We start from the raw sequence: 15,941 nt of genomic DNA, 5'->3' as shown, positions 1-15,941 counted from the left end.
AGAAAGGTTTGCAAACCTGCTTTTATGCATCTGATTGTTTTGTGAACCTGGAAGCAGAGACTTGGCTGGTTATGAAGCCGTCTCAGAAGTTAGTGATGTTATCTGTCATTGACAGGTAGATTTAAGTCTTCCCATCAGGTGGCAATGGGTGATGCTTTCCCGTGTTTTGCATGGCATGGCTCACCTCCAAGAAGAATAGCGTTTTGTAGCACCTGGGGGACAGGGGTGAGGCTGTGCTGGACTTGATTGTGACGAGCAGCTTGCTGCTTCTGGTCCCCTCCTCACCTTGGGGGAACTGATCCCTCACCACCTACCTGGATTCCATCACAGATCCGCAGGTGGGAGGATCCCCAGAGCCCAGGTGATGCTGGGACAGCCCCCAGCAGAACTCACCAGAACGGACGTGTCCTGTATCTGATCTGTATGACACGAGAGCCACTAGTTACATGTGGCCACAGAGCACTTGAAATGTGCCGAGTACACTGAGCAACTGGAGCTTATTTAATTTCTCTTCATTTAAACCAAAGTGGTGGGTGTGGGTTTTTGTTGTTGCTGTTTCAATTTTTAGAAAAAGGCTCGGGTACTCCCCTCAACAGCAATCTGACTGCGGTGTGCGTCTCTCTTGCAGCCGTCGGACAAGGAGGTGTTCAGCCGCTCGGTGACCAGCCTGGCCACGGACGCTCCGGTCAGCAGTGACCAGAACGGCGCACTTACCAACGGGGACAGTAAGTCCTGCAAAAACACCAGCTTTCCACGCAGAACTCATCCCCTAAGGAAGGTGTAGGTCTCCAAAAGTGTAGCTCAAAGACTAGGAAGTGTGAGCTTGCTCACTTTGTGTACCAGTTTTAGCAGAAGCCATCTCATGTGGATGAAAAGCTCAGGTGCGTCGATTGGCTTCTGCATGGCATTGCTGACTCTCTTAACCACCTGTAAGGTTGCTGTAACAGTGACCTCGCTGCCCCCTGTAAGATGAGTCTTAATATAAGTAGCATTACTGTCCACAGCAGGCAGCGAGGAGTGATGGCTTATGGCTGCTGCAACAGACTGCCAGGAACTTGGTTCCTTAGGACAACATACGTGAACTCAGAGTCTTGGCAGGGCTGTGCTCCTCCCGGAGGCTCTGAGGCCCCTGCCTTTCCCTCCACCCACATCCCTCTCCCACTGACCCGCCTCCCTGCCTCACTTGGGGACCTCATGATAACAGTGGCCCACCTGGTAATGACACAGGCCCACCTGGGTACCTCAGGCTGCTCCGTCCCTCTCGGGTCAGCTGATACTTCCATCTGGGTCCCTAGTCCCTCCCCTGACCCATAACCTTCCACACTCACAGGATGCAGGGATTGGGACCGGGACCCTCTGGGCCGTTAATCTGCCTGCCACACAGAGGTCAGTCATTCACCTGAGATCACAGTTAGGGCAACCGAGACAACTTACTAAATATTGTGTTGGAAAGACGTGACCGAACTAGGAATGCCGACTGACAGTCGGAACGTCTGTAACCTGCAGCCTAGAGTCAAACACGAGTAAGCACGTTGACACTGCGCAGTGTCCGATTCCCCGTCGTAACGACGTCGGGGCCGTCTTTCCCCCTTACCCCTCTGCTGCAGTTGTCTCGGAAGACAGTGCGGTGACCTGCATGCAGCATTACGAGGAGGTCCTGACCTCGGCCTCCGACCTGCTGGACTCCCAGGACAGCTCGGGGAAGCCAAAGTGTCACCAGAGCCGGGAACTGCCCAGAATCCCCCCGGATAGCGCCGCGGACACGCTGGTCAGTGCCAGGAGCGTGGACGGGGACCCGGGGGTGGGGACGGAAGGGCCGTACGAAGTGCTCAAGGACAGCGCGTCCCAGGAGAACATGGTGGAGGACTGCTTGTACGAAACGGTGAAGGAGATCAAGGAGGTGGCCACAGCCGCGCCCCTGGGCAAAGGCGCCGGCAGCCGGGCCAAGGCGGCCTCCGCCCCGAAGGAGCTCCCGGGGCCCCAGGCCCCGGGCAGAGGGGACTTCGCTGAGTATGCCTCGGTGGACAGGAACAAAAAGTGCCGGCAGAGTGCGAATGCGGACAGCGTCCTGGGACCGTCCCCTGACCCGGAGGAGGAGGCCCCGCCGCCGGTGCCCGTCAAGCTTCTGGATGAGAATGAGAACCTGCAGGAGGACCGGGGGACAGGCGACGAGCAGGCCCCGGAGGCGGCCCGCGAGGCCAGCAAGGTGAGCGCGGACACCGCCCCACGAGCTCCCGTCCTCGGAGGAGCTGCGGGATCCCTGGGCCCTTCCCGGCCCCTGGCTCGGGGAGGCACGTGCGAGCACGTTCAGGGGTGCTGGGTGAGGAAAGCCCTTTGGGGGAAGCTGGGCTGGACTTTCTCCCTTCCGAGGCGTAAAAGACTGAACTCTCGTGTTTATAAAATATTCCTCTCTTAGCACCTTTCCCGAATAGTTTCCAGTTTTTACATCACGTCGGATTAGGGCCAGGGGTTGTTTTCTTCCTTTTGAAGACCTAGAATTAAGTAGAGAGACTAGACTCTTGGCCATTCATTCAGTGTCCTCTGTTTGCTGTCACCTCCAGTGGTGAGGTGACCTCTGTCGTCTCCAGATCCCCGACATCAAAGCAAGAGCATGCACGAGGAAACCAACTCACAGGTGCCACTGGTGTGCCCGATTAACTTTACATTTTGATAAAAATCAAGTAAGAGATTTTACCTTGTGACAAGGTCCGGCAATACCCTGTGCCTCCAGGTTAGATAAACAAGGCTCTAAAATGCACTATGACCCCCCCCCCACCCTTTGTGTGTCTGACAACTTGATGTGTGAGCCACAGTAGCTTGAAATTCTCATCTCCAGCTGCCCCCGTTTCCTGGGATTTCACTTGGCTCAGTCTTCTTTAGTTGACTAATCTAATTTTTATTTTCTACATTAAAAAAAGCAAGGTTTTGGTAGGAAGGCCATGTAGGGGTCAGTCAGTCAGTAACGGGCCTCTGAAGCTGTCCAGAGTTCATGGTCAGAGGTGAGCCCTGGCTGTGATTATATAGGTTACGGCAAGTAAGTCATTCTTTGCAGCGTTTCAGCTTTTCATGTTGTCCACGAAATCAGCTGTGGGGAGCACCGACGAAAGTGAGCATAGTCATAAAATACAAAAGCGTAGTCTAATTTTTTGCCCTTCATCCAACCAAAGAGAATAATCGAATGTGGAGTTCGTGCTGCCTAACGCGGTTGGAGCTTTCATCCATGAGGCTGTGTTCACCTGACCAGGGAGGGCGCTGAGCATTTGCAGTTTCACTGTGAGGCGGACTCTGGCGTCCAAGCTCCATACAGCAGGACGGAAAGACAGCCTGGAGAAGCAGGCATTGGAAAAGGGGCTGTTGGAACTGGGTCCTGGGAGGAGTGAGCTTGAGCACCGAGTGCTGGCCTGAAGGGGGTTGTGAGGAGCTGGGGTGGTGGGGCGGGGTGGGCTGTGGAGTGGGGCACCCGAAGGCCCGGGCTGCGGCCAGGGGCTGAGCAGCGGGTCGGGTGGAGGAGAGCAGTGCGGGAGGGTCAGGGGACTAAAGCGCTGGGTTTGAAAGGACTCATCTTTGTTGAAATCAGGGAGAATTTGATTTCTGCAGGAGCCGTGTTAGAGGGAGAATCGGTGAGCCAGGAGCCAGAACCCCTGGGAAACGAGGCAGGGAACGGGCCACAGAACACGAGCTGACCTCTCCATTAGCTGTGAGAAGTTTCCTGGTGCCCGGAGAACTTTTTGATCACTCTCGAAAACTGTAGAAAGGCAAAATCCAAGCATTCCATAAAGAAGCACAATGGGTTGTTTTTTTATTACCGATCCTTCAGTGACAATTAGGAACTGAAACAGTAGTCTGGCTTATTTGTACCGACAGCTTTAAATACAAAATTGGAAGAAAGGTACTACTGCTGGGCATCCAAACACATCGCACATGAGGCTTTTATGAGTTTATTCCTTTGGCGCTTTACATACGTTCATGGTAGAAAATCATGTATTTCCTAAAAGGCACCTGAAACATTCGTCTAGATAGATGCGTGAACACACGCACAGAAGGAAGTTGGGGTATTGGCTTCACACCGCCTTCCCTCGGTTTCTGTTTCCTAACAGAGATTTAGTTCCCTGTCGTACAAGTCCCGCGAGGAAGACCCGACTCTCACAGAAGAAGAGGTGAGTTCTGTAGCTTTTAAGAAATAGTTTATTGGTTTTTAGAGAGAGAAGAAGAGAGAGGGAGAGAGAAGCATTGATGTGAAAGTGGAACATCGATCGGCTGCCTCCTGCACGCCCCCCACCGGGAATGGAGCCCACAACCCAGACGTGTGCCCTGACCGGGAATCGAACCGGCGATCTCCTGGTGCCCGGAGGATGACGCCCAACCAATGGAGCCACAGGCCAGGGGGAGGTCTTATGGCTTTTTTTAATCACCAGAAAGCCCTGTAATCAGACCAGAGCGCCCCTCCTTGCATACACGCACCATCACTGACCCCTTGTCTGAGAAGCTGAGATGCCCTCTGGAGCCTGTCTGGAGCTCAGGGTTCGGATGCTGGCTCCATAATAGCTCAGATGGAGTGACTGGCAGACAGGATGGACAGACAGGTCGGCTAAGTAACGGAAACCAAGTGGGAAAGAGGGACCAGGACAATCGAGAGAGGACGGGAGGGAAGGGCTGGGGAAGGGAGGGGAATTTAGATTATGAGAGTTTGGTCAAAGTCCCCGTGAGGAGGAAGGTCATTGTGGGCTGGAAAATACAGGAAATTGGAACGGGGTGGGGGTGCAGGGAATTTGACCTAGCTGGGGAGACTGAGGCAGCCCATCTCAGTGAGGGATGCTGGAGGCGAGAGCAGGGAGCTTCAGGATGTGCAGGTCCAGGCTGGGCTGGGCCAGACATACGGCCAACAAGAGCAGATTGCAGGCTCTCCCAGCAACGGGGCTGAGAAACCTCTGGTTAAACTTCAGGGGAGCATGAACATTGTCAAAGCCATCACGTGTGTTGTTATGTTGAGCGAGGCTCAGACAGAGAGCTCGGTGCCTTCACTGACCTGGCTGCAAGTCGCTGCTGTCTGGAACCCCCAGCACACACAGTAAGTCTGTCTGTGCAGAAGTGGTGACATATGCAGGCGCAGCACCTCCTGCATGGGGCTCTGAGTGAAGGACCGAAACGTGGAAGTACTTGCCAAGGGTGACGTCGCCCACCCTCCAGGGGTCCCCCCAGGAATGCACCTGCCATCTAGCCGCATGGTCGCACAAGCCACAACCTGGGGGTCATCCTGACACCCCATTTCCCTCACCGTCCTCAGATGCAGCCAATAGCCAAGTCCCTCAATTCCACCCCCAAACAGTTTCTCTCGTGCGTCCCTGTCTCCATCCCACAGCGCCCTCCCGCCTGGCCCGAGGTGGCTCCCTGGCCTCCCTCCAGCGTTTTCCACACTGCCATAGCCACCCCCTTTGGGGACAAGAAAATAGAATGTATAAGAGACCTGGCAACAAATCTTATGTAAAATAAACCAAGACCATGTAAAATTTTTAATTATTTTTCTTCTTATCTTACATTTGTTTGTGGCTTTTGAAAATAGGACCTAGGTATACTAATGAATTTTTAACATTAAATAAAGAACTGTGACTCATATATATTCATTTGAGGAAGAAGATTTAAGAAAAATAAACGTGGAAATCATGTATTTCTGTATTTGTGTAATGTTAGTCCAGACAAACTGAGACCTGAGTCTGAAGTACCATTGCCCAGTTTAACAGAATGACGGGGAGAGAGCTGACTGTCAAAAGCAGAGAAATGGGAACTAGGAAGAGAGTAGTTTATGAGAGCATAACAATTTACAGACTGAGTAATAAAAATGAAAGGTGTTACAGAGAAAAATTGCAACACTAAAATTTTAAAGAGAAAAAACTCAAAGCTAAGGGCTTGAAGAGAAACCTGTGTACAAAACAGAAACAACAGTCACAGAAGGAATATTCAAAAGGAGCATTAGGAGAGGTGAGAAACATAAGAAAATTTATGACGACACCCTCTGCCCATTAGGCTCACGCCCAGAGATAATATTAAGTTGCAAGCTAATGGAAGAGCCTGTAATTCTTTTAGAAAGAGTATTTCTTCCATGGGGAAGGAACTTCAGGAGAGGAACAGAACCAGTGGCGAGGGGCTAGCTCCCACCTTTACTACCCAGGTACAGGTGTGTCTGTCCTCCCAGGTGACCCCTGGAGGTGAGCATGGCTGGCTCCTTCATCACTGCATCCACGCTTTACCCCTTTATAATCTGTCCACATTCTGGCTTGCACTACTTTTGGGATAAAAAGTTCCATATGTTTGTACTTCACCTTGAAAAGAAGACGGTTTTTTTTTATTCTTCCTAAATTCAAAGAAATTATGTCTTCCTTCTGAGAGTCATTTTTCCATTAAAACCTCTAAGGTGAGATTGTTAAATGAGCAGTCATCAGAACGGTCAGATCACCTCGGCCAGACTTTGCCCAAGATTATTCCTGTGCCTAAACCTTTGGGTTATCAAGGCCTGGCAGCAGTGAGCCACCGGCCTTGGCCAGCCGTCCTCATGCAAATGACCAGCCAGCACACGGCAGGCAGGTCGCAGGAAGCCTGCGGGGCCAGCTGGAACGTCAGCCACAGCATGTGGGCGCTGCGGAAGCAGGGAAAGCTCCCCGCACGTGCAAAGCCGAGCATCTGTCAGGGAGTATGTTCATTTATTTCCTGGGTGTTTGGATAAATCAGCCACTGTGGCCAACACAAGTACACGTAATGAAGGAGATGTTTACTTATTTCCAACCATGATTTCTAACAATAAAATAATACCCCAGACAACCTCTTAATCTGCACAACTACTCTCTCATCACCAATGAAAATTAAATCCCTTGAGATATTAGAGACTATATGGGGTATGTTAGTGACACTGAGTAGCTTGGAAAACAGCCTGCTCCTCACAGTACTATGCACACAGCCAAGACTTGGAAGCAACCTCAGTGTCTATCGATGGACAAATGTGATTTTATAGATACGTAAAATGTATGTGTAAAGTATTTAAATATACACACACAGTGGAATATTATTTACCCATAAAAAGAAGGAAGTCCTGCCCATTGTGACCTTGAGGGCATTAAGCCAAGTAAAACTAGCCAGAGCGGGAAAGACTTTATGTTCCCAAGTATATGTGAAATCTTAAAAAAAGCTGAGTCCTGGCCAGGTGGCTCAGGTGGTTGAAGCATCACCCTGTCCATCAAAAGTTTTCAGGTTCGATTCCTGGTCGGGTCACATACCTAGGTTGTGGGTTTGATCCCCAGTCGGGGCACCTATGGGAGGCAACTGATTGATGTTTCTCTCTCACATCGATGTTTCTCTCTCTGCCCCTCCCTCTCTCTCTAAAATCAATAAAAATATGTCCTCAAGTGAGGATTAAAATAACTAATTAATTAATTTTACAAAGCTGATCTCATAGAAATAGAGAGTAGACTGGTAGTGGCCAGGGGCTGATGCGGGGGAGTTGGAGGGGGGATGGGGAATGCTGGTCAAGGGGTGCAAACTTCCAACTATAAGATGAACAAGTTCTGGGGAGCTTGTGTTCAGCATGGGGCTAGAGTTAACAATACTGCTCCGTATTATATACTCAAGATTGTTCAGAGAATAGAGCTTAAATGTTACCACCACACCCAAAAACTGGTACCACGGCAATGTAGGTACTCACTAGCCTCATTGTGGTAATCATTTCACAGCACGGATGTGAATCAGATCTTCATGTTGTGCACCTTAAACTCACATATGTGGCATGTCAATTGTATCCAGTTATTTGATTGTCCCTTTGTTTTCTAGATCTCGGCCATGTATTCATCTGTAAATAAACCTGGACAGTCTGCAAATAAATCAGGACAGTCGCTTAAAGTGCCAGAGTCCAGCGACACCTCCACCCCAGGAGCTGCCCGGAGGTCCCCGTCCTCCTGTAACGACCTCTATGCGACTGTTAAAGACTTCGAGAAGACTCCCAGCAGCTTCAGTGTGCTGGCACCGGCAGGGAGACCCCGGGAGGAGCCCGAGCCCGACTACGAGGCCATCCAGGCTCTGAGCAGAGAGGACGGAAAGGCCATCCCGGGGACCAACGGCTACCACGGCCCCTCCCCAAAGGAGAATGACTACGAGAGCATCGGGGACATGCAGCAATGCAGAGACATCACCAGGCTCTAGCAGCCCCGAGGACAGCCCACCCCCAGCCTAGGACCAGCTGTCTGGGGACAAGAAGACAAGGAGCGCTGTCCCTTCCACGTCACAGGCTGCCTCGGCGGCTGAGGGCAGTGAAGATGCTGGGACGGTTGCTCAGCTTTGGGAACAGGAAGGTGCACACCTGGCTGCACCCAGGGCGCCCCACCCGGTGGGCTCTGCCACACCCTAGCCCAGGCCCCCACGTCCCCGTGGCCTCTGGACAGGTCTCAGGCTGTCCCCGTCTAAAGACTGCATTCAGAAGAGCCAGGTTTCCTTCTTTCCTGCCTTGTGGCTGTCAGCTCTGTTCCCCTAGAAATCTCCCCATCTCTGCTGGTTCCTTCCAAGGAAATTCACCCCCAGGGCTTGGCCTTTGCCTTCAACGTAGGTGTTGTCGGATGGTAAGAAACCACCATGGTCGCTGCTACCGTCAGGTCGCCCGTCGTCTCCTGGGGACGCCTGCCAGGGTCTTGGGTCTTCATGCCTTCGGATCCGGGCACTCCACGTCAGCAGCTTCTCCCAAAGGACTTGAAGTCATTTTTAGATGCTTTATTTTATTTTTCTAGCCAAAACGTTCCCCCTCCCCCCAGTATTTGAAACATCAGAGCCTTTGCAGTATTTGGGTGAACACTGTGGTACCTCTACACGTGTTCGAGCCCGGAGCCCATTCCCCGAAACGCGGCTGGATGGCCCGTGACCGCGCCTGAAGGGCCTGGACTGGATACCAGCGTTTCTGGCGATCTGTGCGGCCGCACCAGCAGCAGGGGCCCTTAAATTAGCCGCTACCCTAAGGTAATCTCGCTGGGGTTAAAATGTAAACATTTATTTTTGTTATATAAATTTATAAGATGTTTTATGTTTAACGCCTAATTTCTAGAAAGTGCCAGAAAAAAATGTATATTAACTATTTTGATTTTATGTACAATGATTTATACTCTCACTTTGAAAAGACACCATAAAGCACATAAGCTAGGTGGTTACTAGTCATTATCGTTTTTCTAACCAAGTGTTTAAAACATTGAAAGCTTTTAAAGACTCAGACTTTACAAATGGTACTTGGAGCTCCTGGTCAAAATCATCTAGCTCTTGCAGAAGTCAGTGGAATAACCATAAATGGTCATTGCCAGTGGTCTGTGATGGGAAATATTGAAAATTTTGAAATGGTAAAAATGGAAAGAAGAACAGGATGTGACTAAGGGTGACTGAGTTATTACCTCCACGAAGGTTTGGTTCCATTTTGAAGAAGACGGTGAGGAACTCTGTAGTCCAGTACTTGCAAATCTAAATGGTCTATTGGTATCCACCCCCCCCTTTTTTTGACAAAAATCAGTGTTTGTAGTAACTCAGATTGAGAGATCAGCCTGGTTTAGATTTAATCATCTCTTTAGATTTTAAGAGGCCAACTTTAGGGACTTGTTCACTTTTTAATCTAAAAGGAACCCTTTGAAGTGCTGTTGTGCAGCGCGGGCTACAGAGAGGGAGCATTCCTCCCTGTTCGGGGGGAAACAGAGAGACAGGTGATTATTCCACGCCACCGTGAGACCTCTGACTTTGCAGATCGCATCGGCTTGCTGCTGTCACTCGTTATGACAAAGAATGCCATTGGGAGGGGGAAGCATTTGAAAATTGTGAGGACCAGCTGCTAGCTGCTGGCTGCTGGCTGGCCACTGCTCTGAAATACGTTTCTGAAATTGTAAAGTGAGCTCTGCCGGGGCGAACTGGTTGTTGTCATTATTTTTCAAGCAGCCTGGTCTCTCGCATCAAGACTCCGTGTACGTGAGGACGCTCACCATTGATTAGAAGGTCGCAGCAGAACGCCCTTAGATCAGGGAGTTTATCGGGGCGCTGCAAGACCCTCGCCTCTGAATTAACGTCCTGCATAGGCCCTGTTTTGCCTGGTGTTTTCGCTGCTTAATATTAATGAGTTTGACTCAACAGTGTCTGTGTCATGGGGTTCCTGTTGTGCATGGTGATAACCACGCGGCCCACCTGGCCCTGTGCGGGCAGAAGTCACATCCTTAATGAGCACTTGACCGCCCCAAAGTTTATTGTATTTCTTATTTGTTGCCAGGGAAGTGGGTACCATCTCTAAGGTGTAAAACCATTTCGAGAGAGAGAGGCTCTTTAAAAATAGTCCTATCCCCTTGAAATTTTATTAACAGAGTTTCCCCCAGAAGTGTTGAAATATAGGCTGTGCAATGTAACCAGAAAAGATGCACTGGCATCTCCCTCCAGATTCGAGATCCAGTGCTAAGAATGGCTGGGATGGAAAGAGCTGTGATGTCCTGTAAAGGAGCTGTGAATCCTCCCGTACAGGCCGAAAGAGGGGTGAGGGTCTGAGGCGGGCAGGGGCGCAGGTCAGGAGATGGCTGTTCTGTAGACCACCGGCACCCGATCGCAGGCTGTTTACTGATGCGTCATCACTGTTTTGACCTTATAGTTCAGGATTTCATAAATAAACTTACCTTGCCTAAAAACAGGATCTATGTCTTTGTTCAGATATTTTTAACATTTACAAGAATTTTTTCTGCTGCTTTTACTATTTCTCAAATACAGTCAGCAGGAACGTATGACCTGTTTCATGTGAAATGTTTGAAGAAATTTTAAATTTGAGAAAGTCATTTTTGTAGGTGTTTTCCTCATGGATTTGTTTCCTGCCCTGCACTGAATTTCACCGTCAGTTCAGTAAAGCTTTTGAAGGTGCTGCTGTCCTTTGTGGGGAAAAGCAAACTACTGATTTATTTGCCCTCAAAATCCAAGAGTTCAAATTGAGAGCTAATTAGCAATAGGTAGTCAACACAAAGAAATAAACTTCAACATGTCACTATCTCTTTCTCACATTGGATTTTCATTTTTCTAATTAGAGCATTTACTAACTTTAACCAGTAACAAACTATGTGTGCATACACACACACACACACACACACACACACACACACACACACACACATATACGTATGTGTTCTGGTGCTTTATTAGGACACATCCTATTATGCTATGATGTATTTTGAATGTTTATTTTACCAGTGTGAAGACTATCATCAGAAAAGCAGAACAGAAACAACAATTCTCCAATAGTTTCCGTTTGGTGATTATAGGAAAATCTTCCCAAGTTGCTCTCCTTTAATTTTTCTAATGAATAAATTCAGATTTTAAATTGTGTCCATAATTCTTTTAGCTGAACAGCAGTGGTGTTTTCAATAGTTTGATTATCCACGTGACTCAGACAGGTGATGGAGAAGATATTTGGCCAAGAGCTCCAGGAGCCGCGTGAGCCAGGATGTGGTCGCAGCCAGGTGGCCCCACCAGGTAGAAGCAGAGCCCGCTCTCCCGTGGGGCCGCTGTCTTGCACTGTCTTCAGAAACCACAGAATCCGCAGGCAGCGGCCGGGTCTGACGTGTAAAGTGATTGCTCTGAGCTGATGACCCGGCCCCTAATCTCAGAGCTTCGGTGCAAGACTGCACTGGACTTTGTAAATGAGTCAGCGACAGTTGTCAGTGCTCCTTGTTCTAAGGTGACTCCGTGGGATCTGGCGATGCCAGGCCCCTGCGAGCGCTGATTTCTGGTGCCCGGCCAGCTTTGCCTCGGCGGCCCGAAGCCCAGTAGGTACTGATAGTAGTTTCCTGGAAGTCTTGACAGGCTCATTGTGCTGTGTAACTGGGCAAAGTTAACGTGTAATGTGTACTGTTAATAAGTGACTGATGTGAAAATTGGAACGTGTGTCTGTGATGTTAAATGCGGCTTTGTTCTCAATGGAATCGAAATGCCTGGGCCTGTGGCAGTAGTTTCTTGCTCTGTGTTGTATCTTTTCTTCCATGCATTGTTTCTGACTGTGGCATAGACAAGGTGTACACACTTAGAAAGTGTTTCACTTAAAGAGATCAGCCCAGGAACCATGATAAATGAGAGTCATCATCCGAATTACCGAAGTAAATTAAACAAAATCATGGTCCAGGAGAGAAGGCTCTTAAGTGCTCATTTGAAGTTTGTTTACATCCAGTCTGTAATATTTATAAAGCATTTCATTGGTTTTCCAGTTCTTTCATTTAACTAAGAAACGGTAGTTCAGATTCCTCTTCATGCCAGATGAAATGAGAAATGCAATTTTTGTTAAAAAGGCAATTTTTTCTAAGCATTCAATTTGGTAATCATTTATCTTAATGCAGTTAGGTTAGATTTTTCTTTGCTCTCCGCTTGTATACTATGGGTATTTTTAAAAATGTATTGGGCTCTAGGTGACTCAGATCACCCGTGTAATGGATTTTAAAGGCTGTTAATTGTTATTCCTCAGACTTCTCTATATGTTAAAGTTACAACAGTAAATGTTGTAATGTTGTTACCTTTAAATAATTGTGTTGTATTGACATGCCTCATGTGTCCAGGGGAAATTTGAAATACAGCTAAACAAATAGGAATTCGCATTTCATTGTTCATGCATTTTTTTCCTCATAAAAATAGTTTCCCAAAAAGTGACTTATTGTCCGTTAGGCAGTCCTGATCGGCTTCAAAGTACTCCTCTTACTCAAAAATAATTCGTGACACTGGCTGCCATTTTGACTCAGTGTCTCACAAGGTGTCTGTCGTGGTCAAATCTAACTCACAAATGAGTGGGACAGTTGTTTTCAACATTGGGAATTTTAAAACCTTAGTTTTAGTCCAAAAATATCTCAGATTGGCTTCCTCGGCTTATAATTTTGCCCTCCCTGACTCCAGTTTAAAGATTGTGGGCAGGAAGGCACCCTTTCATCCAGCCTCCCCTGGGCTCCTCCTGCACAGGTCACCTCCTGTCACTCTGCGCAGCACGACCCTGGGCCTTTTCCCCACCCCAGCCCCTCTGCTGTTCCCAGGATGGTTTTCTGCCCGGCGGGCTGCCCAGGTAAAGCCACAGATCCTCCCGGGGGAGCAGATGCTCAGGGGTCTTTGTCGTGAGCTTTGCTGGACCAGGTACACGCTTGTCCGCATCTCTCATGAGAACTTTTAATAAATTGTGCTGCCTACTCAAACAGCCCCGTGTCTCCCAGGGTCCCAGTGAAGGTAGATATTTGTGACAGCAGGCCAGTAGGTTCCCATAAAGTAGGATGCTGGTTATTTTAAGGGGAAAAACCCTTTCTGGTAAGAAGTAATCATTTATAAAACAAACTGAGTGTAAGATGTTTTAGCCAGGGAGCTATTGCCCCCCTTCCCCTGGGACATACTTCGTATGAGTTATGTTAGCTCCACCCAGCTGGAGCTGCTCTCCCAGGTCCCGAGGAAACGAGTGTCCCAGCATCGAACTGGAGTTACCTGGCCATTTCTAGGCAAATGCTGATGGAGTGAGAAACCAGCCCCTGTGAGGCCTAGGCCAGGTGGATAGGGACACTGTGCTGAGGGTCTGGACACTAAGGATCTGCCACCATTAGTTTTGATAGTTTAGTGTTGTCATTTGAAGTTCACTCTAAGTGAACTTAACTCCATACTTAATTATTTGAATGGATATCCTAGAGTGTAATTTTTTTCCAAATTAACAGAACAGATAACTGCTCATTCTCTTTATACATTTAATTTTTAAAAGCCCACCCAATATACCAATTTGTCACCCTTAATAGGACAATTAAAGTGAAAAGAGAGACCAGCCTGTTCCCCTGGGGCACTCCAGAACTGTCTGGTTGCAATGTCTGCTTTTGTTTGTTTGTTTTAACTCAACAAGTTGGAAACCATGAGTTTAAAACAAACTTCCCTTGTCCTTTCTTAAGCTCAAAGAGAATTTTTTTAACTTGAGGTCCCCATTGAGGTAGGAGAGGCTCCCCTGATAGCAGTGACCTTCCCTAACCCAGGAGACTGACACCAAAGGCATGAGCCTGTCTGTAAGAGATTTCAAACATTCCTTTGACAAGTTTTTAATGTATTTTTAATGTGAAACCCATAAATGAACCTGCACGATGTTCAGGACCCACCCCATGAGCTTGCTTACCTTTTTTCAATGTATATTTTCACACAGGCTTCTCTTGTGCTTCCAGGAGCTGTACCAGAAAGCAAATTCCTGGGGCTGCTCCACAGAGCTCTGAGTGTCCTGGGAGAGACAGCACAGTGCTGGTCGCTTAGGGAGAAGCGGAGAAAATGTCAGGGAAGCTGAATTTTATGTTCACATCAACAAGCATTTGAGAGAGTCTGTTTGACACTATTTTTCAATTTCTTTATTTTTTATTTTTTATTTTTCAGAGTACCAACCACATACTTGCTTCTGGGTTCAGGCAGGGATCAGAAGTAAAATCTGAACTAAGTGATGTGAGCAAGGCTTTCTGCCCTGTGTGTTTATGTGTCTGGAAAATGCATTATCACCACTCTGAGTCTCTTAAGGAGCAAGCTGTAAGTAGGTATAGATGAGAAAGGCTATCTCAAAGTCTTAAGTTATTGTTTCCATATTTTCTTCTTTATAAACTCAGGAATTAACCTGGTTTGTGGATAGCATAATATGGCTAATAAAACTATAATTTGTAGGTCACTAGACACATCCTTTCAAATGTTTCATTTAAAGACTTCTAACTTTGTTTTAATTGGGAAAACATACTCCTCCTAACGGAAAAATAAACCCAACAAAAGACTTCCATCAACTCTTTCTAGAAGAGTGTAGCATCAGTCAACAACTACCCCAGAGTGTGTGTTTCTTGCCAATAGTATTTCAACAATTTTTATGGGAGAAAAAAATGCACGTGTTTTTATTTATTGGAAAAGTAAATTCTCAGAGGGGATAATTTAAAGAAAAGCATTGGTTTTGTAGACAAACTCATGGCTCTATAGTCCCTGTTCCAGTATTGACTTTACTGTGTGACCTTGAACAAATGAATTAACTTCTCTGTGCCTCAGTTTCTCCATCTACAAAGTGGAGATAATGATACCAACCAGTGCCTACCTCATAGGGATGTTATGGGGACAAATGAAATAATATAGAGAAATACCAATGCTTTGAACTCTGGGAGGATGGTGCTACATAAATTGATGCAGTATTGTTTTTAATGATCCCAGTATGATGTTTAGGGCTTAAACAATAGCAATACTGTCATGTTAAGAGTAAGTTTCAATTCGATGCATATTTACAACTCTCCTCTTGGCCAGGCCTTGATCATTCCACCAATAATGGTACCTACCGACTGAAATGGTTGTTTCCTGTGTTTCTGCCCATAGTATTTTTATTCTGAATGTTCCCCAAAGGCTGGAGTTTAACTTCTAATATCTTACCGTTTACATGTAATGGACCATATTCAAGCTATGTATAAAGTATAATTACATGTAAATAGCAGGTACGTTATAATTAAAGGCACTTATCAAATTGTCTTGTTCTTTTTTAATTGTAATAAAAGTCAGTTTTATATAAAAAGCTTGTTAAAATTCATTTGGTGTTTGGGGAGATGAAGAATGGCTCATTTACATGCTTTTAGTGTATAACCCGGGTTCAGGATTTTAGCCACCAGCTCACCACCATGACAGGTAGGAGGATGTGACCGATGGCCGGGCCGGGGGGTGTGGTGGCTGCACCCCCAAACTCTGCAGAAAAGTGCTGAGCTGGAGTCCCAGCTCCATGAGGACATGGAGGACCCCGCTGGGCTTCTCTGTGCCCTGTGTCCACACAGGAAGGGGGGGATAACAGTACAGAACCCGACCAGGTTGTTTCAGGACCTCCAGGCAAATGGCATCTTGGCTTCAAGCCCCTGCTTCCTTTGTCGCCATGTGGGCAGAGCTTCCTGTCCCGTCCCGGAGCTGTTGGCCCC

At 47.6% G+C, this 15,941-nt stretch overlaps 1 protein-coding gene across 1 annotated transcript in view; it reads left to right on the top strand.

The window, feature by feature from the left end:
* Positions 1-15,539, top strand: part of PAG1 (phosphoprotein membrane anchor with glycosphingolipid microdomains 1) — a 99,207-nt gene extending 83,668 nt beyond the window's left edge. Inside the window, exons 5-8 of the mRNA XM_081116658.1 lie at positions 629-725; positions 1,608-2,206; positions 4,098-4,157; positions 7,816-15,539. Coding sequence (XP_080972784.1) covers positions 629-725; positions 1,608-2,206; positions 4,098-4,157; positions 7,816-8,184 — 1,125 coding nt within the window. The 3' untranslated portion in view covers positions 8,185-15,539. The remainder of the gene's footprint in view (positions 1-628; positions 726-1,607; positions 2,207-4,097; positions 4,158-7,815) is intronic.
* The last annotated feature ends 402 nt before the right edge of the window (positions 15,540-15,941 follow it).

This window comes from Miniopterus schreibersii (assembly GCF_964146895.1).
Source record: "Miniopterus schreibersii genome assembly, chromosome: 17".
NCBI lineage: Eukaryota > Metazoa > Chordata > Mammalia > Chiroptera > Miniopteridae > Miniopterus > Miniopterus schreibersii.
This window is presented reverse-complemented; position numbering and strand designations above follow the sequence as displayed.